Consider the following 27264-nt stretch of genomic DNA (forward strand, 5'->3'; position numbering starts at 1 on the left):
TTTGTGGACCACCTGCAAAAATTTGACTTCACACATTTTCATGACACCAGACTGAATTTCCAGGAGTTCCAGGTCACTGGTGTTCCCTCCTTCCTCCATCAGAAAAACATGAGAAGTAAAACCGTGGATGGGGGCAAATGCCTCCTCACTGCCTGGTGTTAAACATAATTTTGATTGGTACCTAATTAATCTGCCTGTGCCTCTTTATTTTCTTTCTGTCAAAATTGTGGCAGATGCTTGTGGGTAATATTTGTTTAGAGATACTGCCTGACATAGTGGAAAGACCTCTGGACAGGGAGATGGAAGGCCTGAGTTTCAGCCCCAGCACTGTCACTTGCCAGCCTTGGGGCTTCCCTTCTCTGTGAACAAATTTTTCTCCCCGATAAACTGGAGCTAACAGTGCTCTCATTATGGCCCTCATGGAGCTGGGAAGAAAGTGCATAATAAGTCATGCACAGTGCTATAATGCGTGAGGGTGAGTGATCGCTTCCATCAGAATCCTTTTGGTTTGCATACTTCACATTTTATATATTAAGGGAGGTAGCAATTAAGTATTAAAAGCCTTTACCAAAACACTATAGCTTATATCCTGAGATAGAAGAAATGTTGCTATGCTAGAAGTAAGCCAGCTAAAACTTCCAGAAATATACGTCTGGCTTCATCTGCATAAAGTATAGGGTTAGGACTTCAAAGCGCTGGTTTTAATTGCCCAGGTGATGTTAGGAACACTTAGAGCAAACTGGACCAGCTGAAATGTTTTAGGCAGCCAGTTTGTTATGGCTTCATAGGTAGGATTCTGATTTTGTTGGATGCTTTTTTCCTTTTAGGACTGTAACGAGGTAGGTGGATGGTGCAGTTGATAAGTGTGTTGAATCTGAGTTCGAATGAGTCCTCACACACTTATTAGCTGTGTGATCCTGAGCAAGTCACTCAACCTTTCTCAGTTTCAGTTTCCTCACCTGTAAAATGAGGATAGTAGCACCCACATCCCAGGGTTGTTGTGAGGATAAAACGAGCTAATATTTGTAAAGTGCTTAAGCGCACCTTATAATACTATATGAATGCTAGCTATCGGAGGAGGAGGAAGAGGCCTAAGCGGAGGAGTAGCAATAGGAACCGTGTTCTGACCTTGTACATACACTCGATTACCAGCGTAGAATGTGTATATCACACGTGTTGTTTTGGTTACATTCTGTACTTCACCTGGTTTCAGGAAGGAGATCTTTTTAAAAAGAAGAATCAGTTAAAAAAACAAAAGAGAACAGTTAATCCTGTTTTAACAGGAAAGAAATGTAGCATGAAGTCCACGCATAACTGTTTATTATGGGATTTTAAATCCTTCATCAATTACGCTTGAGCAGTTAGCTGTTATTTGGAAGCTGGCACAATGATGGCTGGGATAGGCAGTGTCGTGGATGGCAGATTTTGAATCCAAAGAGATCTTGACAGGCCACAACAGTGGGCTGAATAAAAAAAAAAAGATAAAAGTTTAATTGGGATTAACGCAAAATCTTATATTTGGGTTAAAAAAAAAGTTACCAGAATCAGGATGGGATAGTTGTGGCTAGATCATAGTTCATCTGAAAAATATGTGTCTATTTTAATGCATTGAAAGCTCAAAAAATATGATGGGCCTAGGGACTGGACCTGTGATTTAATTGGTATAGGGAACTTCCAAATGAGGAGACTCCCTCCACCAGTGTAGGTCAGCAGATTTTGAAGTATGGCCCCGTAACAGGAGGAGGCCAAGTCATTAGCCTGTGGGTGGAGTTGGTGGTGAGATAAGAGAAGAAAATGTTGGCAATTGGTTCTGTAAAGAATGAGACAAGGTGGTTGAGATGGGTAGAATAGGAAGCTTCCCTAGAAACAAGGCTCTGGATCATGAATCCACCAAAACTTGGCTGATTTTTCTCTAGCAGTGCTAAACAACAGGCAGGAACTAGAAAATGTTAGAGGGGAGGATTAAAAACAAGGGCTCCTGACTCCTAGTCTGGTTCCAACCTGCTCCCCCATGCCGCCCATCTGTAAGGAGCCGATCTGAGAGAAAGCGGTTGAGCAATGTTGTGTGGCAGTTAAAAGTCTCTTCTTTGCTTGCTCTGCCTGACCACTGCCATTGGGATTAAGCAAATATTTAAAGATGAGATTTTGGCTCTTTGAATTTCTGATAAGTGGCATTCCTTATGAAGGAAGGATCTGGGTGTTACAGAAGGGGACCTTCTATTCTGTGCTGGGGGGACTTAGGGCCTAGCAGTCACCTGACTGCTGCTGTCGACCTAGTGATGGATTGTGGAAAAGGTGGAGTTCAGAACAGTTCTGATAGCTGGAGTCACCAAAGTCAAGGTGAAGGTTATTTGAGTTGAGAAGATGAAGCAACTGAGGTCAGAGTTTTCCATAAATTCCAGTGGGAAAAGGAAGCCTAAAAGACCTGGCATTTGTTTTGTTTCAGTATACTCCTTTTAGGGAAAAGAGTCAAACCGTAAGGATCATAGATTTAAAACCAGAAGGGATTTCTCTAAAAAAACCTTCTCATTAAGGCCAATCCCCTCTTTTTGCAGAGACTTGTCCAAGGTCACATATACCCTCAGAGGTGATATTTGAACCCCCTGTCCTTTGCCTCCAGAACCAGTGCCCTTTCAATATGCCACACTGCTTTCCAGTGACAGAAAACATTATTATTAGGGATTGATTAAGAAGAAACCTACTAATATATGGCTGGGTACCATTTCAGCCCTATTGCCTCACAGGTGGAGTGGAGATTCTTTTTTTGGGGGGGTGGGGAGCGCAGTGAGTTTGGACAGATCTCTCCTAACCCTGAACTTTGATGATTCTGTAATTCTTGAACCTTTAACATCTGTAGTCTATGTAGCTGATATTCATCACCTACAGGATCGTTAATATCCAGATTAGAGGCTCTTAGAATATATGATGTCCTTATTTACCAAAGAAGTACTAAATTATATTCATGGTACTATATTTAAGAAAGATAAGTCGGCATTTTTTAAAATGTAGAGGCTGAAACAAAATGGTTTTTTGATCAAGCCTTAGCCAACCAGCATGGACTGTCCCCCATGCCTGGAACTGTCTGCCTACTGACCTCCTTGGCTTCTGTCAAGTGTCAGCTGAAATCCCAGCCTTCTGCCAAGAAACCTTTCCTAGGCCTCCCTAATCTCAGTGCCTTCCCTGTGAGCTTATCTCCGTGTATATATCTTCTTTTTACTTAATTGATGGTATGTTGTCTCTCCTCTTAGACTGTGAACTTCTCAAGAACAAGGAGTGTTTTTGCCTTTCCTTATATTCCCCAGTGCTTAGCATAGTGGCTGGCACATAGTAGGCATTTAGATGCTTGTTGACTGACTAACCAAAGCATTCAGTTAACCAGAATGCTCCATCCATCAACCATTTTAGTTCGTGAGGTTTTTCTGCATGAGTAGGGAAGAAGAGGAGGAAGAGAGCCCAGTATGGTCTCTCAGGCTTTGATTATGATGCTGTCAGATTTTTGTTTTCTATTTTTCTGGAAGAAATGATTTGATTTTCTAATTTAACTACCTCTTTTTCCTTTTATAAAAAATATAGAAACCAGTTCCAGAAAGCATGTTGGAAACTATTATGCTATGGATTCTAATGCCCAAACAGAGCTTCAGGACTCAGTTACTCTTCAAGAGGAAGAAGTTGATGCTAAGGGGTATCACAAAACAAACGTCTTGACCAACTCTCCAGAGCCTTTTCCCTCAGAATACTCACTTCACCCTGAGGCGGTGACCTCGGAGAAATGCTTTTTATGCATAACAGGCATGACCTGTGCATCCTGTGTCTCCAATATAGAAAGAAATCTGCTAAAGGAAGATGGTGAGAGACGTAAACCCTAAATTATCTCCAGTATAGAATCCATGAAATATATTTATCTGTTCTATATTGGAACAGCTTAAGAGACCATTGAAGTAGGGCATACATTATCTCCCTTTGGGGCCATCATTTGCTACTTGTCTGTCTAATAACTTGGTAAGAGGTTTTTCTTTGATTAGTATAAAAGTCTGCCTAATCTTCTTGGACAATTGGTTCCTTGCCTATTTTCTGATCTTTGATATTTCATTTATTTGGGATATAAAAGATAGGTTTGCATAAATTAGGCATGGAAAAAGGGTATCTCTCAACCCAGAGCTTTTTCTCTTTCTTGGTATCTTTTTTTTAATGTTCAGTCCTCCTGGTATTAGCATTGTAGCTTTTTACCTTTTAGCCCTTGTTTATTGTATGGCTTCATAAAACTCCATCTTCTCTCAAGTCCTTTTCTTCTTGTGGGTTTCCCATTTCTTAAGACAGAAGAACCTCTTCCTAGTCCTATGTTCACTATAATCTCTGTTTTCCTGGTATCTGAGAACAATGGTCCTTAAAAATGTGGTCTGAGAAAGGCCTCTATATATTATCCACAGGCTAAATTAATTTATAAACAAGACCATACTTTTGTGTCCTCTGTGAATGCTTTCTTGATATTCCTCGTTGGCATTTCATTAATCCTTTCTCCTAATTTGGACAAGGTGTTTTGCAGTGGCAAATGGAAGCAGGTGGGGTGGTTGGTCTATAGCCTTGTTAATCTCACAGAAGCAGGCTATGGACTGAAAACATTTGAGGTTACTGCTTTAGAGGGGAATTCTTTCTTATTTAGAAACATCTGAGAAAGTAGTTCTCTCCCTTTTGTAAAATGGTGGCTCATAGATGCAAGGTATATTTCCCTTTTGGGGGTATATGATGTATATGGCCATATCCCACTGGTATGGCATCCTATGGCCTGAGGGAGACTTTTTTCACTTTTCAGTGTACTGTACATGCTGTTCCATGGAATCTTGTTTAGCATAAGCCACAAATGTTGTCCTTATGGTTTCAGGTATACTTTCAGTTCTGGTCGCACTGATGGCTGGAAAAGCAGAGGTCAAATATAATCCACAAACCATCCAGCCCCTTGAAATAGTCCAGCTCATCCAGAATTTGGGCTTTGAAGCTACAGTAATGGAAGATTATACTGCATCAGATGGCAGTGTTGAGCTGATTGTGAGTATTGGGGTGGAAAACTAAGAGAGAAGGAGAAAAGCTTAAGAGAAAGCAACTGGACTCTAGATTGGACCCTGCCACTAATTGGCAGGAACACCATAGTCAAGCCACCTTCCCTCTCTTATCTCAGGTTCCCAAGAATGAGACAACTAGACCCAGCTATGGAAGGGTCCTTAAATAGTCCCTTATTTATTGGAGGGCTTCATTCTTTGGGCTGTTGACTGACCTATTTCTGGTTCAGGAGACCTAGCATAAATTTTTTTTCTAAGTTACCAGTAATGATTGTTCACCCTGTGGTGCAATGAATGGACAGTTATGACTTGTCACTCCCAGAAGTAGGTACTTTGGGATCAAATCAGTGCATTGGAAGGAGGATTTGGGGAGTAAAAGGAGGTTTTTAGAGAGGAGAGAAATTCAAGAACCTTGGGGAGGTGCAGGCTTAGGGAGCTGTTGGTATCCTGGTGAACTAGTGTTAGAAGTGGTGCTCAGAAAACTGAAGCATTTGAGATGTTGGAATGACTACATGCCTCTGATTGGCCACGAAGAAGGTTGAGGAGGCTCAAAAGGTTTGTTCTGAATATCTGAGATGCTGTGAAACCCACTGGCTGAGAGAGGAAAGAGCATATGTAAACTCTCTTCTCTGTGTCCTTGTGTGGATGGGACAAGGGTCATACATACCAAACCAAAGATAAGCAGTCACCATATCTGCTGCTCAGAAAAAAATGAGAAGCTGTACCACGGGATTGGGGAGAGTGAGTGGAGCCTTCTTATTTACTATAACCAGTCACCCTGTCTATGAGGGAGGAGGACAACATAGAAACATTTATACAGGGTGTCCCAGAAGTCTTGGTGCACTTACTCACTTACTGCACTTCAGGGAATCCCTGTATGACATTTTAAATGGGCAAAGTATTTTCCTTAATGACAACCCTGTGAGGTAGCTAGAACAAGTATTATTTGTAGAGGTGGCCTGGTGGTTAGGGTGCTAGACTTGGAGTCAAGAAAAGAAGACCTGAGTTCAAACCCAACCTTAGCTACTTACTAACTGTGCGATTCTGGGCAAATCACTTAACCTCTGTCTGCTTCAGTTTCTTCTTCTGTAAAATGGGGAGTATAACAGCACCTACCTCCCAGGGTTGGTGTGAGAATCAGATGGGATAATATTGATAAAGCTCTTTTCAAACCTTAAAGCACTCTATAAATGCTGGCTATTGTAACTATACTCACTTGACATGTAAGAAACAGACTCTGAGTGGTTGCGGGAATGCGCATGTTTACTTAGCTAGCAGATATTAGACCGGAGGGTTACAAACCAGGGCTCCTGACTCCAAGTCGGGCCCCAGTCCGCTCCCCCATGCCGCCCATCTGTAAGGGGGCTGTTGTGTCGAGCAGCCGGCCTGAAAGAAAGAGATTGAGCAATGCTGTGTGGCAGAGCTAAAAGAGTTTCGTTTGCTTGCCATGTCTGACCGCTGCCATTAGCAATAAGCAAATATTTAAAGACACAGGTGGCACTTTGAATTTCTTATAAGTGACATTCTTTATGAAGGAACGAACTGGGTGTTACAGAATAGGGCCTTCCTTTCTGTGCTGGGGGACTTAGGGCCAAGCAGTCACCTGATTGCTGCTGTCAACCTAGTGATGGACACTGGAAGAATTTTCCTTTTCCCCTAATACCACATTCTGCAAAGGAGGCAAATACTAAACCAACCAGTTTGCTACACCCCCAATCTAAAAATAAATGAGTAATTTTATTTAAGAACTTTTTTCAACATTATAAGAATTATGGTGCCTTGATATAGTATTTTTTTTAGCTAATTTGCCTTTATGATCATTGCTGTGTATTATTTTCACTACTGGTCACTATAACAGCTACACAGGATTTTCTTGTGGATCTCAGCGTTTGGAGAAGCAATGTGGACTTAGAAGGCTTGGGTTAGAGTCTCTTCTCCATCAGTATGACCTTGAACAGATGATTAACACCTGTGGTGCTCAGGTTCCTTAACTATAAATGGGGATACTGCACTAGGCCAAATATAGGCCACACTGTCCTCCCCAGTCTGGCTTATATTAACCTGAGTCTGGGCTATACTGGGCATTGTTTTTAAATGTTTAGCTACCCACATACACACACACAGATACACACACATTTTTCCTTTCAAAGAGATCTTATTTTTGTTGTGTAGCCCATATTTTTGGGTCATACTTTATCAAATGTGTGTGTGTGTGTGTGTGTGTGTGTGACAGTCACAGTCACGACTTGGTACTCCCCAGAGTAGATACTTCTGGATTAAATCAGTGCATGGGAAGTATGTGTGTGTGTGTTTGCGTACGTCTACATATATAAATCTGTGTGTGTGTGTGTGTGTGTGTGTGTGTGTACACACACATATATACATAATTATATAATTATGTATTATAATTTTTTGGTGTTTAGTCATTTTCATTGGTGTCTGACTCTGTGTCCCCTTTTGGGCTTTTTTTTTGACAGAGATACTGGAGTGGTTTGTCATTTCCTTCTGTAGCTCATTTAACAGATGAGGAAACTGAGGCAAATTGGGTTGAGTGACTTACTCAGGGTCACACAGCTAGTAAGTGTCTGAGGCTAGATTTGAACTCAGGTCTTTCCGACTCCAGGACTGGCCCTCTATCCACTGCACCAAGTAGCTGCCCCATTATATTATATTATGTTGTAATATCTCAAATTATATTAATAATTTCAATGTGTATTGGACCAGATGGCTCCTGAGGTCCCTTCCACCTCTCAAATTCTGTGATTCTGTGTTATCCAGTGTTTAGCTCCTCTGCCCAATCTGATCCCCTTAAATAAGATTCACAGGGATTTTGTGCAAGTGCGATCTTATGGAAGATGTATGTGATGGCTCTTTGTAGCTCTCAAGCCGCATATAAATGTGAGCTATCACGTATGATAATTAAGCTGTTAATGAAGGACAATGCTGACCATTTGTGCTCAATGTCTGATCCATTGTATGCATTCTACAGCAATGATTTCCTCCTTTCCTGCAGTTATGGAACCGAAGGAGACCTTAACAGATGCCCTTGTCTCTTCCTTAGCAGGGACAGAGTCTAAGTTTTAAGGAGCTCACATTGTTTCGTAAAGGCTATATCTCCTCACGAAATCTCATTGAGATAGATGAAGAGCAGGCATTGTACCCATGGTGCCAGTGAGAAAACAGAAATAAAGAGAAAAGATGCCTCCTACAAACCATGCAGCAAGTAACTCCCCGAGCTGGAAGTTTGAGTTCAAGTTGTCCTGCCTCTCCATTTATTGCTCAGTTATGTTGCCTAGACAAGGGATTCACAACCTTTTTGGGGGAGAAGAACTACTTTTTATTTATGTACTTGAAGAAGCTTGCAGGGGCGGGGGGTGGGGGTGGATCGTGCTGATATGGAGAGTTAACTCCCCAAATGAGTGAGGGTATCATGGGGAAAGGTTGCTGACTCCATAGTCAGAGAACATGAATTGAAATCCTGTTTCTAATGCTTACTACCAATGTGACCTTGAAAGAGTGACTTACTGGCCCTGGACCTCAGTTTCTTCATTTGCAAAATGAAGGGGTTGGACTAGATAACCTCCCATATATCTTCCGCCTCAAGATCTGTGGCCTGGTGGTCTTATAATGTACTGGATAGATTACTGGCCACTTAGGAGTTGATCAGAGGGAATGTGGTGGTAGGTACTTGTGACAGAGGTTGGAGAGCCGTAGTCTAGATCCCACAAGTTCTCTATAAATATCTGTTTTGTCCTTCTGCTTTGTAGGTCACAGGGATGACCTGTGCTTCATGCGTTCACAACATTGAATCCAGGTTGACCAGAACCAAGGGCATTCTCTATGCCTCTGTGGCCCTTGCCACTAGCAAGGCTCACATCAAGTTTGATCCTGAAATCTTGGGTCCTCGGGATATTATAAAAATTATTGAGGTAAGTTATTTTAAAGTACGCTCATAGAGATAATCTTAGGTAATCTGAAATAGTAAGACGATAGATTGGAGTAAAATACTTTTATATCTTTGTGTTCATCTTGGAAGAACATTTGAAACGTCTTTGGAGCTGAGATATCTGGCCCATGAACCTAATGATTCCTGCTGCCTTAGTATTTTAACTCTTTCATTTTTTCATCAGATGTGTATTTCATTGTTTGCTCTGTGCCCTGAACTGTATTAGAGAAGACATCAAGATGGAAAAGATGTAGTCAGCCCTCAAGGAGCTACAATCTGCATTCATCTCGTTTGACCAAGACTCCCCCCTGATATATATTAGAGACCGTTAGTGATGACTTGCATGGTTTTTAAAAAATCAACACAGAAACCAAACAGGATTAACTTACAATTCAACCTTTAGAGAACAGCATACAGTTGCAGCTTAGTGGTAACCACAGTCTCCTCAGAATCTCTTATGAAATGCAGCATCTTCATGCAAGATTAGCAATGTGCATTCTTAACTTTCTTTAATAAGAGTGACTTTTCCATTGTTTAAAAAACAAACATCCCATACTGAATGGCCCTGACATACTGTTAGTATTCGATAAATCTTGAAGGATGCCAATAATTTGGAATAAAAGAGTGATGTAAAGGATCAGAGGTCAAATTTGCAAGGCTAGGAAGAATCTCTAGAAGGCAGTGATTGGGCACAGCTTTTTCAGGCCTCTCAGTGTATTTTATGTGCTCTGTTACCACCTTCATTTGGCCTTACCCCCATCAGAGCCTGGGGTTGCATCTTCTTTGTTGTTCTGAGAAATCTCACCTGCTCCTTGCCTTGAGCCTTCTGTTTCAGCTTGTATGTCTTTTCCCTAGTACCGTAGTGCTGGAATTAGTCATACATAGCCCTGTTTGCCAAGATTCTCAGATGTCCTCATCTCTCTCACACCATCTTCTCCAGCTCTATTTGATTTTTATTGTTCAAGACCTGTGATGAAAGTTCCAGGGTCTCTGTCCTCATGGGATCAGCTGTCTCATTTCCTAGCAGCTTTTTCCCGTGGGCATTGTAAAGAGAGAATCAAAAGTCATTGTGGTGTTGGGGAGTGGGAAAGGAGAAGGGTGCGCATGTGTGTCTATGTGGAAGATTGAGAGGTGGTCATTGATGAGCCACAAATGAAATCCTAACTGTTGAATGACCTTGTAAATCATCATGTGATTTAGTGGAAACATCCATGTGCTTAACATCAGGACATCTGGATTCGTAGCTTCCAAACAGCATTTCTCAAACTTTTTGATCTCAGGATCCCTTTACACTCTTGAAAATTGTTGAGGACCCTCCCAAACAGCTTCTTTAAATGGAAACTGTCTATGTTTACTGTATTATAAATTAAAATGTTTTATTATAAAAAAATTTTGACCTTGAGGACCCCATGGAAGGATCTCGGGGACCTATAGGGGCCCCTAAACAATACTTTGAGAACTTCTGCTCTAACTCTTACTAGATGTATGACTTTGAGCAAGTTTTAAACCCTTCTGACCGTGTTTTATAACCTGAAAAACAGGGATTGTGATGTTTTCAGTATCTCACAGTGTTGTGAGGAAAGTGCATTGTAAACCTACATGATTGTGTTATTTATTAGCAGTAATGGGGTGGGGAGTAAATTATCTGTGTGACTTTGGACAAGTCCCAAGTCCCTTTATATCTCATTTCTGCAGAGTACAGGAGTTGGACTCTATCTCAAGGGCTCTTTCAGCTCAGAAGCCCTCTGAATACTGGAATCCTTGGACAAGGGCTTTTCTATGTATACTATCTTTGAATTCATAAAAGGAAAGCATCACTGTTCTTGTGGACGGAAGACATTCTATAAAGCATCATGCAGGCTGGGCCCAGGTTGGGATTCTTTGGGGTGTGTGTGTGTGTGTAGAGGAGGCAGGTAGAATTTGTACATTCTTATGTGTGAGGAGAAATGAGAGTTTATGGGCCACCACTAATGGAGCAAAAAAGTGAGAGTGTCTCATGAACTCGTCGCATTGTTTATGAAATGCTTTTTCCAATGCGTTCATTCATTTACCAAGTTTTCTCCACTTTTTTTTTTCTTTTTTTAAAAACCAGGAAATTGGCTTCCATGCTTCCTTGGCTCAGAGGAACCCCAATGCTCATCATTTGGATCACAAGATGGAAATCAAACAGTAGGTAGAACAGTTTAAAAATAACCCGACGCTCTTGGATAACCCAGATTCTTTGGCTTATCCTGGTGCAAGCTCGTCTATGTAACCATTGTTGCTAGGGTCCAGTGTTTCATGCAGTCTTGGATTAACGTGGCTTTGTGTCTCTTAGTTGTAACACCCCTGACCTTAATTTGGGAGAGATCTTAGACCTAGAACACTTTGCAAATTAAGAATGGGTACTTTATTTAAATGAGAGTCAAGATCAAGGCCTGAGGAGAGGATTCATGGTATAGTGGAAAGAATGCTGCCTTCATTGGTAAGAGACCTGGGTTCTAATCCCTCCTCTACCACTTATTTCGTGAGCAAACACTTTGCCCTTCTGGACCTCAATGACCTCATCTGTAAAATGGACATAATGATACCTTACCTGCCTTTAGGCAGGATGCTGGATCTGATGGTCCTTGAAGGCCCTTCTAACTCTTTGGAAAACTTCTTTTTTTTTTTTGGAAGGTGGGAAGGCAGGGCAATGTGGGTTAAGTGACTTGCCCAAGGTCACATAGCTAGTAAGTATGTCAAGTGTCTGAGGCTGGATTTGAACTCAGGTCCTCCTGACTGCTGGGCTGGTCCTCTACTCACTGTACCACCTAGCTGCCCCCACTCTTTGGAAAACTTAAAATGCCAAATATAGCCTCAGTGGGCTGATGTCTGGGAGGAAGAGCCATTGCCTTTTCCCTTCTGGCCAAAGCCCTTGACACAGGTGATACAGATGTGTTTCAAACCCCACCAGCAGGAGAACAGACACCAATCCAAGTGGGAATTGTGTCTCTCACATGATGTGGTTACTGCCCTTTCCTTTCTAGATGGAAGAAGTCTTTCCTGTGCAGTCTGGTGTTTGGCATTCCCGTCTTGTGCTTGATGATTTACATGTTAATACCTAGCAGTCAGCCTCATGAGTCCATGGTATTGGAGTACAACCTTATCCCTGGATTATCCATCTTAAATCTCATCTTCTTTGTCCTGTGCACTTTTGTCCAGGTGTGTATAACAAGGAAAAGCAAGGCCTGTCTTGCTCTGCTGCTTGCTTGGGTGAGTTTGTGAGCTCTGGACCCAGACCAAATGAGGTCCCATGTTTGGAATCACACAGGGGGCCACTTTATTGCTTGTTCCATGGCCCTGCAGCTCACAGGCTGAGATGATGAATGCTATCTGTAGTGTCACTGACCAGCGTGGGCCTTGATCACTAATGTGAAGGACTAAAGAGGAGCTGCCCTCCTGAGTCTCTTAGTAGCCCATGTTCTCTTCTCTCCTGGGATGAACAGTAGTTCCCTCCATGACTGTGTGGCCTGGAAGTGATGTGTTCTGTGCTTTGGCAGGAGCATCTTACTTGCTATCTGTACACGTACAAGGCTTTCCTCTTCATCCTGGAGTGGAAACAGGGTTGGACCTGGAGCTGGGAGATATTTGCTTGAATCACAGTTCTGATATTTACTAGCACTAGACAAATTACTTAATCTCTCTAGGTCTCAGGTTTCTCAGATGAAAAGTAAGGGGGTTGGATTAGAACAGTAGCCACTTAGTGAGAGCTAAATAACTTAGAGTTATTAGGTAAAGGAACACTGTAGAATTTCAGGGCTAAAAAGGACCTTGGGGTCCTTTAATCCAATGACCAGATTTTACGTACAAGAAACCCATGACTTAGAAAGAACATATGCACAAGCTTACAAGAGGAGTCTCCTAACACCCATATTCTTTAAGGAATTTAAAATGTTATGTACTTGGCTTTATGTTAGAAAACTAAGAGTATCTTCTTGGGGTGGGAAGTGGGCACTTGATGCACACATTTTTGGGGAAGCAGTTACTTTTAAGGGCTTTAAAGCCTCTTGGTGTAGTCCTGGAGTCTTAGAGATGAACATGACCTTTGAATAATCCTGAGGTCTATTCCTCTCCCTTGCTGTCCCCGTCTTTAATCAGGGAACTGCTTTTAATCACATGTCATTGATCATATATATGTCTTCTCCTCAACCACACTGTAAGTTCTGTGAGGGCAGGGTCCATATTTAAATTGTTCATCTTCAGTAGTGCATTATAAGTAAGTAATTGAATTTGAATCTGAATCTGAATCCATCCATCCCTGAATTTGAAAGGCCATTCTTTACAACTCCTCAATGCACAGTTCAGCCTTCAGTTTTAGAATTTACTTTTTAAAAAATCATCTGTTAAAATGGAAACAAGCAGTTGTGTGAAAGCCAAGGACATATGTCCTCAGGGCAAAGGAGTGGGCTGGGGGACTGGATGGGGGTATGGGGAGAGAACTAGATCTGTGTGCTAAGATTGTTTGACTTGCTTATCAACGGTAATCTACAGTCTTACCTACTCCTCTCTACAGTTCCTAGGTGGGTGGTATTTCTACGTCCAGGCCTACAAATCATTGAAACACAAGACTGCCAACATGGATGTGCTCATTGTATTGGCGACAAGCATCGCTTATGCCTACTCTTTTGTGATCTTGGTGGTAGCCATTGCCGAGAAGGCAGAGAAGAGTCCTGTCACCTTCTTTGATACACCTCCCATGCTTTTTGTGTTCATTGCACTGGGGAGGTGGTTGGAACATGTGGCAAAGGTAAGAAGCATAAGAAAGATAGGTTGTTTGCAGATCCTGACATTGCTTGACCTGTATTCAGATAACTCGTACTTTAGTTTTGAAATATTAAACTTCAGGTAAATTCCCATGATAAAGGGACATGCTCATTTTGCACGTACTACACACACACACACACACACACACACACACACGTTAAATCGCTAATGCAAGTTGGTGGGACTTCACCCTGAAAGAAATTAGATTGAGCTTAAAATAAAATAGGAAGCGAATGGTTAAGAATTTTTAAAAATGTATGAATTCACTGCTATAACTTTTGTACTGAATTATTTCTGCTTATGATGGCACAGCCATCAAGCTCATGCAGTGACATCGTGGGCATGAGGGAGGAGCAGCAGTATATTATTCAAGTAGAAAGAATGTTTGAATCTATCAACAAGACTATTAAATGACAGTACTTTTCTTTAGGTAAAACAAAGTTGTTACCACCCCATTACTCCTAACCCCAGGATTTTGTGTGAGAGTCTAGATGGGGCCATGCCTTTTAAAAATTTCTCTGGCATCTCTTCTCTTTATCTCTTAGAGCAAAACATCTGAAGCCCTTGCGAAACTAATGTCTCTTCAAGCCACAGAAGCTACCGTTGTGACATTGGGCGAGGACAACCTAATCCTCAGGTGACTATTCTTCACCAGAGACTCTCTTTCCCAGGCTGGGGTTTATATCTGTCATTCATAAAGTGTTCATTGATGTTGTGGGAATGGCACTGGATATGAAGTCAGAAGACCCACCTTTGAGTCCTGGTTCTACTACTAACTGAGTCTTAGGCTGGGTGCTTTCATTTCCCTGAACCAATACTTGGAGGGTTATAAGCAAAGTGCTTTATAAACCTTAAAGCATCATATAAATGTGAATTATCATTACCTTGTGTGCACTTTGTCATGTAAGAAAAGCAAAAAAAAAAAAAAAGAAATCTTACTTAGGCATGGCGCTTGCCCCCAGGGATATCAGCTGGACTCTGGCTGTGGCTTTCTGTTTGGTCTCCTTTTCTCATCACTCTAATCAAGGGGTTCTTAACCTGGGACCTGTGAACTTATTTTTAGAAATATTTTGATACCTGTTATTTCATTATAATCGGTTTTCTTTGTAATCCTCTATGTTCTGTTTTATGCATTTTCAGCCATTCTTTTGATGTGTTTCTTAACTACCACCATCACCACCCTCTTGTGCTATACAACTCTCCAGTGGCTTCAAACTTTGAAGAACCTTTCATAAGCTGCTGATCGGTGCCTGAAAGGATTGCATGTGTGATCCAGGCCTAAAGGCCATCCAAAGAGTCAGGTTTTGATGCTTAGCAGACAGTTGAGATGACCCAGGTGGCTGAACTAGAGGACCCCCTCTACAGATCCACTGGTCTGAGAAAGGTCATCCAGAACCTGTCACACAATGTGTAGTGACAGGGTGCCCTGGCTTGTTAAAATTAAAATAAGTCACTTATTACATAAACTTCACAAAACCAAGGAAGTGTAAAGTATAAATAATCTTTCCGTTGGTATGTTTTGTAAGTTTATAGACTTTATACTTCTGAAGTTACTAAAGTTTAAACCTGCACTAGGACTTTTGGGACACCCTGCATGTGTACATCTGCCCCTCAAAAATGTAAACTCCTCAAAGGCAGGGACTGTTTTACTGTTGTCTTTGTACTCCTGGCACATAGCACTGAGCATTGCACACAGTAGGCCCTTGATGAATGGCTGTTGATCATTTGATAATTATCTATTCTACCCTAATCGTTTTATAGATAGAAAACTTTGAATCTTAGAGATTGTATTTTCCAAGGGCACTTGGACAGTAAGTAGTAAACCTAGGCCCTAGTTAACATATTTTGTGTAATAATAATTTAAATACTTTGACTTAGAATTTGTGAGACAACTTCTGGGGATTCATTATTCACCCTAATCAGGACCTAGCTTTGAGAAGATAATTGGCAACACAAGGAAGTATATAGTCCCCAAAAAGTGCCATGGGAGTGTTAGCAGTGAATGGAGGAGAGGCCACTTAACTTCTGTCTGCCTCGGTTTCTTCATTGATAAAATGAGGATGATAATAATGCCACTTATTGTTTGCTGATGTTTACAAGACACCTTGGTTCTCTAAGGGGTGGGGGAGTCACTGCTTAAAAGAAATGGTGCTTCCCAGTTAGGCTAGTGATTTAAAAAAAAATCCCTCTGCAAGCATTCATTCAGTGCCTTTTATCTGCCAGGCACTAACTTTTCATGCTAAACCAAAGAAAAAGGCTTTTATTCCATGATGATGGTGGTACTAAGAACTAAAATACAGCTGTAGAAGTGGTCCGACCACAATACAACTGTCATCTTCCGCATTCTGCACGATGTTTTTCTAGTAATGCAACATAAGCTTGCACGTCATTCAGTTCCCTCACATCGAGTTTCTAGAGCACTAAAATTCCTAGATCTTTGGCACATTTACTGCGGTCTAGCTGTCCCTCCCCCACCCTGTGCTTGTGTAGATGATTTCTTAAAACCAAACTACAGTCTTATTTTTTTTTTTCTGTGCTTCAAGGATCTGTAATTTTGTAAACATGAGCACTCCCTCCCCTCATGCCCGGACTGTAAACCCTATGTGAGTGGATGGTTAACTCTGAGGGTTGCCATGTTTAAAAATAAAAATCATCAGTCTGTGGCCAGTTAGGTGACGAGCTTCTCCAAACTTATCTAGGCTGGTTCTCAGATAACAAGTGTGTGCTCCATCACCAGACCCATGCTTGGAATCTTTTTAGCTTGGTAGCTAGAACTTGTGCTCTGCTGTTAGGGCCTTTGAGAACATCTATGAACACTTTTACACGATGATGAAACATTGGGATGTGACTCTAGTGGGCTTTGCCTTTTTGCTAGTCAATGTCATCTTAGTAACTTTGGCCCATCATTTGATCCTTTTTGGATTCTTATCAGTTTGTGAGTAGAGAAATTACAGGATTTGGAGCCAGTGGGGTCCATCTTTGATCTTCTAGTCTAAGGCTCTCATTGTAGAGATAAGAAAACCTTGAAGGCCAGAGAAGTGAATAAACTTGCCTGACGTTATGGAAATGGTGGGTAGCAGAGCTAGGACTGGAATCTAGGACCTCTAACTCTAAATTCAGTGTTCTCTGCATTATGTGATATTGCTTCCTTTTGACTTCATTGACTAATGCGGGGACATTCGAAGAGCTCAGGCAGTCTAGCACACTCTTTTCCTGTTCTGTTTATTCTGGATCAAGTTCTACCTTTGTGGTATCTGATCAAATAGCTTTGTGTAGAGTAGGCATTCAATAAATATTTGTGAAATAGGCTTTAGACTGTAAAGCACAATTGAGCGCAGCAAACATGTAATAAATAAATACCTATTACCTATAATTGTACCTGCTTTTGTCCATGACTGCCGGAACCTCTTTGTATCTCTAGTGTCTGACACATTATAAGTGCTAGAATGTTAGAAGATAATGGAAACAGAAATAAGACTTTGAGGCATTTGATTCCACCCTCCTCCTGCCTCCTTTAGGAATAATCATTGTAACAGGTTCAGAATGCCACATAAAACAACATAAAATGAGCTTATTCTTCTTCCTCAGAGCTTGTACAGAGCTAAGTCTGTTTTCCCCCTTCATATGCTTATGCACTTTGCTACTGTTAGGTGAGAATAAAAAGGGTTTTGACTGAGTCACTATTATACATTGGTACTTAGAAATGTCTAGCATACATTTGTCCAGAATCAATGTGATTAAAAAAAAAACCAAACTCTTCCATATCTCTGTTATAAACAGGATGTAGCATCTTTTTAAAAGATGGTGATTAAAAAGGGTTTCTTCTTGAAGAACTGGTAACCTTTTAGAAAACAATTTTTCTTTATAAATCTAAGGTTTGAGTAACTCCACACTTCCTGTCAGAAAACATGCTATAATGTATAAAAGCACAGGTCACTAAGGGAATGGATGTAATTCAAATTTCAGTTCATACTAGACCCTAGCTAAAGTATCGATCAGAGAGGGGACAAGATGGCTGGAATGAGTTATGAGTGCCTCTAAATCAAGATACTTTGTCCTAAGTAAAAAAAAAAAAAAAAGGCTGTGGCACAGAAGTATACTTTTGCTCTCTTTTTGGCTTCTCCAAGGTGAAGAACCAGGAGTAGAAAGCAGAATAGTTGGTTTGGGGTTTTTTTCCTGCTATGATGTCACCATTTATTGTCACATACTTTTCAGCTATTGCTGTTATTAAATAAATTAATGCTCACCAATCTTCTTTCAAATCTAGCTTCAAAAACTCTGAAAATTGAAAGGCCAAATAGGTTGCATGTTTGCTAATATTAGACACATTTAATTGACCTAAATATTTTCTGTTGTTGAAGGGTACTTGAAGTGAAGAGAAAATTTGCCAATGGACCTACCTCTGTTTGTGTTCCCTCTTCTCTTTTATTTTTACTTTATCATTTTTTAACATTCTTTTAAAAATAAATAGTTCCAAATTCTCTTCCCTTGCACCCCTCCCCAACCTACTGAGGAGGCGAGCCAATATGATAACAATTATGCATGTGAAATCATGCAAAACATATTTCCGTATTAACTGAAAAAAATCAAGAAAAATAAAGTGAGAAAATTATACTTCAGTTTGCACTCAGATTTCATCAGTTCTCTCTCTGGAAGTGGGTAGTATTTTTTCATCATGAGTCCTTTGGAATTGTCTTGGATCATTGTGTTGGTCAGAGTAGCCAAGTCTTTCATTGCTGATCATCCAGTATTGCTTTCACCATATATAATGAACTCCTGGTTCTGCTCACTTCATTTTGCATCAATTCATATAAGTCTTTCCATGTTTTTCTGAGAGTATCCTGCTTGTCATTTCTTTTAGTACGATTGTATTCCATCACAATCATATACCACAGCTTATTCAGCCATTCCACAGTTGATGGGCATTTCTTTAGTTTCCAATTCTTTGCTACCACAAAAAGAGCTGCTACAAATATCTTTGTTCAAATGGGTCCTTTTCCCATCTTTTGGATGTCTTTGGGATACAGACCTAGTAGTGGTATTGCTATGTCAAAGGTATGCACAGTTTTATAACCCTTTGGTCCTATTCCAAACCGTTTCCTAGGGTGGTTGGACAAAAGCAAGAGAGTTGTGATGGTAAACTATTAGCAGAAACTCTTAGGCTAGAAGGGATGTTGGAAAAAGAAAACTTAACACCTGTCCTTTGATTAATTAGGAAGATAGGTTTTTCTTCCTAGCTCTTAGCTATGCAAATAAGGCTAAAAGGAGCTACTTACCTCCAGTACAGTAGAAGTATTGGAGTCATCAGTATACCCAGGAAGGGCTTTTGTCTCTAAATTAAGATTCAGACCTGGAAGAAAAACCAATTAGGTCATAATTATAGGATTGCAGAATTGAAAGAGTCCCTAGAGATTTTCTGATTGAACTTCTACCCGAATCAGGAATCTAAACCACAGGATTCCCTGATAATTGATCATCTGAGATTCTAATAGGGAGGAAGGAGAGATTAAAAAACAGAGGTCACTTGTAGCTAGGGAGATCAAGGAAAATCTCATGAAGGATCAGGTATTTGAGCTAGACCTTGAAGGAAGAGAAAGACTTCAATAGGCAAAGGTGTAGGGAAAGACCATGCCAGGCATAGAATGTGCAAAGACTTAGAAAAAGGGTAGGGTCAGTATGATACTGGGAGATTTTGAAGAGCCTGCTTGGGTGAGGAAATAGAGTGGGTCATGCTCAGTATGCAGTAGGTCTGGAAACACGAAGGACTGACCTTTGTATAATACGAAGTGCTTTACACGCCTGCTTTCACTTGGCCCTTGTGGCAACTTCTCAAGGCAATTATTGTCCATTACAGATGAGGTAGTTGAGGCTCAGATCCGGTGTCAGAGGTCGAATTTTAACCTAAGTCTTACTCCAAGTTCAGTACCTTATCTCTTACACTATGCTGCCTCTCAAAGATGGATTAGAGCCATTATCATAGAAAAAAAAATTAAGCGTCATGGAACTGTTAAAATTCTTTATGGCGTAGAACCAAGATGGTGAATTAGAGGCAACAACCCACTTGAACGCTCTCAATATTCCCCTCTGAACAACTTTAAAGTAATGCCTCAAATCAAATTTTGGAGTAATAGAGCCAACAAAAGGTCAGGATGAGACATTTTTTCAGCCTAAGAAAACTTAGAAGGTATGCAGGGGAGATCTATGACACCAGAGTGAGCACTGGCTTGGAGCACAGTGCTATAGCACCAGCCATGGGCCTTGGAGGTGACTGCAATGGTAGCAGTAGCAGCTTAGGAAGCCCAACAACTAGTCAGAAGGAGATTGAAGGGAACCCTTTGCTGACACTGATTAGCAACCCAGAAGCAACTCTGCGTAACAGTTCCAGGGTGGAGAGGAGCATTTCTGGTCAGTCACAAGGGAGTAGGGGCCCTGGTCTCAGTTCCAAGGTGAAGAGAAATGTGGGGACCAGGGGTCCTTTCTGGGTAAAGACCAGAGCACAGACCAGGAAAGCAGTGATCCTACTTCTCCCAGGATCACACAAAAAACCTGTAGACCCCCTCAAACTAGTTCTGAAAACATCAACATGAAAAAGCCTGAAGCTTGGGACAGTACCTCCCCACTCTTAGGTGAGCAGAGCCCAACTTTAGAGGAGTAGATAAATGAGAAAAATCTTTGCAGCAAGTTTCTCTGATAAAGGTCTCAATTTTAAGATATATAGGGAAATGATTCAAATTTATAAGAATAAGAGCCATTCTCCAATTGATCAAAGGATATAAAAAGGCAGTTTACAGATGATGGAATCCAAACTATCAATAGCAGTATAACAATACTTGAAATCACTAATAATCAGAGAAATACAAAGTAAAGTACCTCTTCACACACGCATCAGATTGGCACAGTTGACTCAAAAGGAAGTGCCAGAGGGGATGTGGGAAAGCAAGTACACTAATGCATTGTCGATGGATCTATGGGCTGTTAAAGCCTTTTGGAACTATGCCCCAAAAGCTATTAAATTGTGTATACATAGTCTTTGACCTAGTGGTCCTGCTTCTAGATCTATACCCTAGGAGATCAAAGAAAGGGGGAAAAGATCCCATGGGCACAGAAGTATTTGCAGCACCTTTTTTTTTATGGTGGTGAAGAATTTGAAACTGAGGGGATGTGCATCGACTGGAGAATGACTGAACAAGTCATGATCTATGTATGTGCTGTAGGAAATGATGAAAGGGACAGCTGCAGAGAAACCTGGGAAGACTTGTATGAACTGATTCAGAGTGAGATAAGAATAGTAGAACAATTTATACAAAAATATTACAAAGGCAATCAACTTTGAAAACCTTAGGTACTTGGACCAACACAATGACCAACCATAATTTCAGAGGACTCACAGTGGAATAAGGCCACCCATCTCTTGATAGGGAGGTGATCGGCTCCGAGAACTGATTGAGATATTTTCAGACGGCCAACTCAGGAATTTGTTTTGCTTGACCATTCGTGTTTGTAATGAGGACTTTGTTTTTCATGCTTCCTTAAGGGGGAATGAAGGGAAGTGGGAGGGAGAAAAGGGACATATTTGTTTAAAATAAAACTAACTTAATTTTTAGAAAAAAATAATTTATTTTTAGTTTTCAACATTTACTTCCATAAGATTTTGAGTTCCAAATTTTCTCCCTAATTCTCCCCTCCCCCAATTCCAAGAAAGTGTGCATTCTGATTACCCCTTCCCCCAATCTGCCCTCCCTTCTATTACCACCCCCCCCTTCTCTTATCCCCTTCCCTTCTGTTTTCTTGTAGGGCAAGATAGATTTCTATACCCCATTGCCTGTATATCTTATTTCCCAGTTGCATGTAAAAACAATTTTTAACATTCTTTTTTAACATTCTTTTAACATTCTTTAACATTCTTTTTTAAAACTTTGAGTTCCATATTCTCTCCTTTCCTCCCTCCCCAACCACCCTCATTGAGAAGGCAAGCAATTTGATGTAGGTTATACATGTGTTGTCATGCAAAACACATACATAATAGTCATGTTGTGAAAAATTAGCTATATTTTCCTCCATTCTGTCTTGGCCCCCATTTATTGTATTCTTTCCTTTGACCCTGTCCCGCCTCAAAAATGTTTGCTTCTGATTACCCCTCCCCCATTTGCCCTCTTATCCATCAACCCCACCCCCCCCATCCCTTTCCCCCCTACTTTCCTGTAGGGTGAGATAGATTTCCATATCCAATTGAGTGTGTATGTTAATCCCTCCTTCAGCTAAATCTGATGGGAGTAAGGTTCACTCATTCCCTCTCACCTCCCTCCTCTTCTCCTCCACTGTAAAAGCTTTTTCTTGCCTCTTTTATGTGAGATAAAAATTAACTTAATTTTTAAAAATGTTCAAGCATTCAAAAAAAGAACATTCTCTTTACATGGAATGTGGTCCCAATGATGAGAAAATATAAATGAATATGGTTCGTAGAATCTAGAGCTAGAAGGAACCTTAGAGATCATCCAATTCAACTTCTTTTTCTTAAATATAAGGAGCTATAGGTCCAGAAGAGTGAAGAGACTTATCTAAGGTCACAAGAAAACCATCAGAGCTGGGATTTGAACTTAGGTCCTTGACTCCAAAGCCAGCACAAGTTTTGCCACACTCTCCTGCCTTCTTGGGCTTTTTACTTTCCCAATTTTTTACTTTATTAATATTTATTGCAGGGAGGAGCAAGTTCCTATGGAGCTGGTTCAGCGGAATGACGTGATCAAGGTAGTACCTGGAGGAAAGTTCCCAGTAGATGGAAAAGTCCTAGAAGGCAGCACCATGGCCGATGAGTCCCTCATCACAGGTTAGCTAGTGTTGATTGAACTTCACTTCCTGGAGATTTGCCAGGATACTTAAATGATGATGGCAAATGTAGCTCATAATATTTCTCCATTTTCCCCATTCTAGGAGAAGCCATGCCAGTCACTAAGAAACCAGGGAGCACAGTGATTGCTGGTTCAATCAATGCGCATGGCTCGGTGCTAGTTACTGCCACTCATGTTGGGTCTGATACCACACTGGCACAAATTGTGAAACTGGTAGAAGAGGCTCAAATGTCAAAGGTAATGAAAATATCCAGAGTAGCTGGCAAACACTGGACATGGCTTCATCGTATCCTCATTCTGGAAATTATTTTAAGATCTTCATAGTAGCCCATTCTGTTTTCTTAGGTATGACTGGTCCATGAAATGATTAAGGAAGAAAATGATTGTGTATTAATTTCTTTATCCATGCTTATAGCATTATTTATCTTTTTATTTATGAGTTCCAATGGTTTTGGTGTCTTGTTGTTTCTTCCATAGGCACCCATTCAGCAACTGGCTGACAGATTTAGCGGATATTTTGTCCCATTCATCATCATTGTGTCAACTGTGACATTGGTGGCATGGATTGTAATCGGTTTTATCGATTTTGATGTTGTCCAGAAATACTTTCCTGTAAGTTGAGTGCCTTGATTGTATTGTTTTTCTACATTTTACTGCAACAAATGCTTCTCTTTCAGTGCCCAGAGTCATCAGGCTTTTATTATCCATTGCATTCATTGTATTTGCTTCTTTCTTTTTTTGGCCATACAAATGCAAGACACAGGCAGGATGATCAGCATACTGGATATTTCTGATTGAACATGGCCACCATTTCTATGTGTTGCCCATTGTGATTACTGTCAAAACAAATTAGTTTCTTCTTATTTTAATGTTGGGCCTCTAGGAGGTTAGTTTTAAATGTGAAGGAACTCCCACCCTACTTGCATGAGTATATTGATCACTTTTGTTGAGTACCTACTATATTCAAGGCACTGTAATCAGGGCTATCAGGAATGCAAAGACAAGTAAATCACCAGCCCTTCATGCAAGGATCTTATTCTGTTTGGGAAAATAAGAAAAATATACTTTAAAAATTAACATTAAAAAGCACCATATGATAAGGGCAAAGTGTGACAAGCAGTGTTTTTAGCTTTTTTGTTTTGAATTTTGATTTCTCTTACCTGGAACAGTCTAACATTTGTTAGCCTAGAGTTTAGGAAGCTATACTTTATGTTATTTCCCCATCACTGACTCCCTCAGAGGGATTCATGGAACATCTATTGACAATTAAGATGTCATTTCTTATTTTGAAATTAATAGGAATAGACACTAGACCTGGGATTTCGGTGGTCTAGGAAAACTCCCTCTACTACTGCTGGTCAACATCTCCTTCGGACATATAGTTTTAGAGAAGTTCCCTACAGCAGTGAGAGGTTTAGTGACTTTCCCAGGATCACAAAGCCAATACGTGTTATAGGAGGCAATTAAACCCAGTTTTTCTTGGCCACTAGGCCAGTTGTCTAGCCACTATTTCATATGGCCTTTCTTTGAAAATAATACTTAAGCTTAGAACAGACAGGTATTCTAATATAGCTTTTTCTGACATCAAGTTGCCTTCCTTTGGTGACAAAAGCAAACTACAAATACTCCTCTGGAGTGAGAAGGAAGGGGACCTAAAAGTGCCAGATCTCAAACTATATTACAAACCAGTAATCATCAAAGCAATTTTAGTGCTAGTTAAGAAAGAGAGAGGTTAATCAGTAGAACAGATTAGGTATACAATATGCAGGAGTAAATGAACAGTAGCCTAGCATTTGATAAACTCAAATATCCTAGCTCTTGGTACAAAAACTCATATTAATGCCTAGACTTGGCTAACTTGATTGCCTACAAAAGCTGAGGTTTTAGGGGCCAGAGGGACCAGTAAAAAAAAATGTTCTAAGATAAAAAATTGGACCATGAGAAGATTAAGATTTATCCTATTTACAGTTAATGGACTTTTGTCCTGTTAGTGCTTAAGTCATGGCTCTTTGTCTCTGAACTTAGGTTAGAGTTTAATAGGCTTGTAATGGGTTAAGTTTAAACATCTGGCTCTCCTGCCTCACGAATTTAACTGACACTGGAGAATGTGTGAGAAAACAAGGAGGTTTGGGCCTGATATTTTTATGCCACCAAACTCTGTTCAGGTGTGTCTGGTTTGCTTTCCAAAAGTCTGGACTGCTACCTCTCGCCTGCACTGAGACAGTGAGCACTTCCTAGTCTCATGAGAGAAGAGGGGTCATTGCTAGTCCTCGTTACCAAACTTGTAACCAATCATGTTGTTCCTATGCCTCAGCTCTATAACCAGTCTTGTTGCCCTTAATTCCATGACGTCATCTACCCTGTTTTGGTCTTTGTTCTGTACTCCTCAAACCATGTGTAAGGGATACTGTCCTCTTGCTCGAGGCCTTTGGTATTAATGAAGGCAAGCCACTGACCTGACCCATTTATTGACAGGTATCATGCCCCTGCTAGTAAATGTTATCTTGCTGAGAGAGCTGCTTCAATTTACCCTTTTGTTAAAATTCAGTCATGACAACTATGTGATTTTATGGGATTTCTGATGTTACATGCTTCTTCATCTTGTATTTAGACTTTTTTTTAACTGCAAAATCATGGAGAAGCTAACGAAGGAGATGCTATATATTCCTATAACTTTGCTCTATGAGAATTGTTTCCAGGATGCTGTTGCATCCTAGTAGCTTGAATGTGGATTTATACCAAAGAGGTATGGGCTATTGGATTTTGATACTAATGGCTAGAGTGGCTTAAGAACTCTCTAGAGCCTTCTGCCTGATTTTTAAAATTACAAACTTAAAAACCCTACAGAAACAAATATCTAATTTAATTTTTCACCCTCATTTTAAAAAATTTTGAGTTCTAAAATGTCTTTCTCTCATCCTTCACCCATCCATTGAAAACGCAAACAATATATCAGTTAAACATGTGAAGTCATGAAGAACATATTTCTATATTAGTCATGTTGGGGTAGAAAAAGCAAAAAACTCAAACAAAAAAATTAACAAGAAAAAATAAAGAAAGTGGAAAAAATATGGTTCATTCTGTGCTCAGAGATTATCAGGTCTCTTTCTGGAGAGAGAGAGCATTTTTTATCCTGGGTCCTTTGGAATTATCTTGGCTCATTGTCTTGATCAGAGTAACTGAGTCTTCCACAGTTGATCATCCTTACAATATTGCTGTTAGTGTGTATAACATTCTCCTGGTTCTGCTCACTTCATTCTGCATCAGTTCATATAAGTCTTCCAAGGTTTTTCTGAAACCATCCTGCTTGTCATTTCTTATAGCACAATAGTATTCCACCACAATCGTATACCACAGCTTATTCAACCATTCCCCAATTGATGAGCAATCCCCTCCATTTCCAATTTTTTGCTACCACAAAAGGAGCTGCTATAAATATTTTTGTATAAATAGGTCCTTTCTTCTTTTTTTGGATCTCTTTGGGATACAGACCTAGTAATGGTATTGTTGGGTCGAAGTTATGCATAGTTTTTTAACTCTTTGGGAATAATTTCAAATTGTTCTCCGAACGGTTGGATTAGTTCACAACTTCACCACAGTACATTAGTGTACCTGTTTTTCCACGTCCCCTCCAGCATTTATCATTCTGTTTTTATGTTAGCCGATCTGATAGGTGTGCGGCGGTACCTCAAAGTTGTTTTAATTTTCATTTCTTTAATCAGCAGTGATTTAGAAGGTTTTTTCATTACTATTGATAGCTTTAATGATGCTATCTACTACTTTATCTACCATCCTTTCACCATTTATGAGAATGGCTGTTATTTTTATAAGTTTGGCTCAGTTCTCTATATATTTGAGAAACAAGGCCTTAACTTGCTATAAATCCTCCCCCCCTTTTAATTTTGGCTGTGGTTTTGTTTGTGCAAATCCTTTTTAAATTTCATTTAATCAAAATTATCCATTTTACTTTCTGCGATCCTCTCCATCTCTTGCTTGGTCATGAACTCTTCCCTTATCCATAGGTAAATTTTTCTATGCTCCCCTAATTTACTTACGATGTCACTGATCTCACCATTTATGTCTAAATCATGTACCCATTTTGACCTTATCTTGGTATATACAGTGTGAGCTGTTGATCCTTGCCTAGCTTTTGCAAAATTACTTTCCAGTTTTCCCAGTAATTTTTGTCAAATGTTGAGTTCTTGCCCCCAGAGCTTGGATCTTTGAGTTTATCGAACACTATAGTACTAGCGTAGTTCACTACTGTATATTGAGTGCCTGATTTATTTCTCTGATCCACCACTCTGTTTCTTAGCCAGTACCAGGTGTTTTGACAATTACCACTTTGATTTATAGTTTGAGATCTAGCTTCACATTTTTTTTATTGATTCCCTTGATATTCTTGACCTTTGTTGTTTCAGGTGACTCTTGTAACCATTTTTTCTAGCTCTATAAAATAATTCTTTCGTAGTTTGATTGGCATGGCACTGAATAAGTAAATTAATTTAGGTAGCATTGTTATTTTTGTTATAATAACTCAGCCCCCCTGTGAGCAATGAATATTTCTCCAGTTGTTAAAATCTGGATTTATTTGTGTGAAAAGTGAAACAGAAATATCTAAATGCACACT

At 40.2% G+C, this 27264-nt stretch overlaps 1 protein-coding gene across 1 annotated transcript in view; it reads left to right on the plus strand.

The window, feature by feature from the left end:
* ATP7B (ATPase copper transporting beta) overlaps positions 1 to 27264 on the plus strand; it is a 61247-nt gene that overhangs the window by 4372 nt on the left and 29611 nt on the right. The window contains 10 exon segments of the mRNA XM_036744382.1: positions 3574 to 3846; positions 4880 to 5043; positions 8822 to 8983; positions 11093 to 11169; positions 12009 to 12183; positions 13535 to 13768; positions 14331 to 14422; positions 22485 to 22612; positions 22717 to 22871; positions 23112 to 23246. Coding sequence (XP_036600277.1) covers positions 3574 to 3846; positions 4880 to 5043; positions 8822 to 8983; positions 11093 to 11169; positions 12009 to 12183; positions 13535 to 13768; positions 14331 to 14422; positions 22485 to 22612; positions 22717 to 22871; positions 23112 to 23246 — 1595 coding nt within the window.

Source organism: Trichosurus vulpecula, chromosome 2 (genome assembly GCF_011100635.1).
Source record: "Trichosurus vulpecula isolate mTriVul1 chromosome 2, mTriVul1.pri, whole genome shotgun sequence".
In the NCBI taxonomy this organism is placed as follows: Eukaryota; Metazoa; Chordata; class Mammalia; order Diprotodontia; family Phalangeridae; genus Trichosurus; species Trichosurus vulpecula.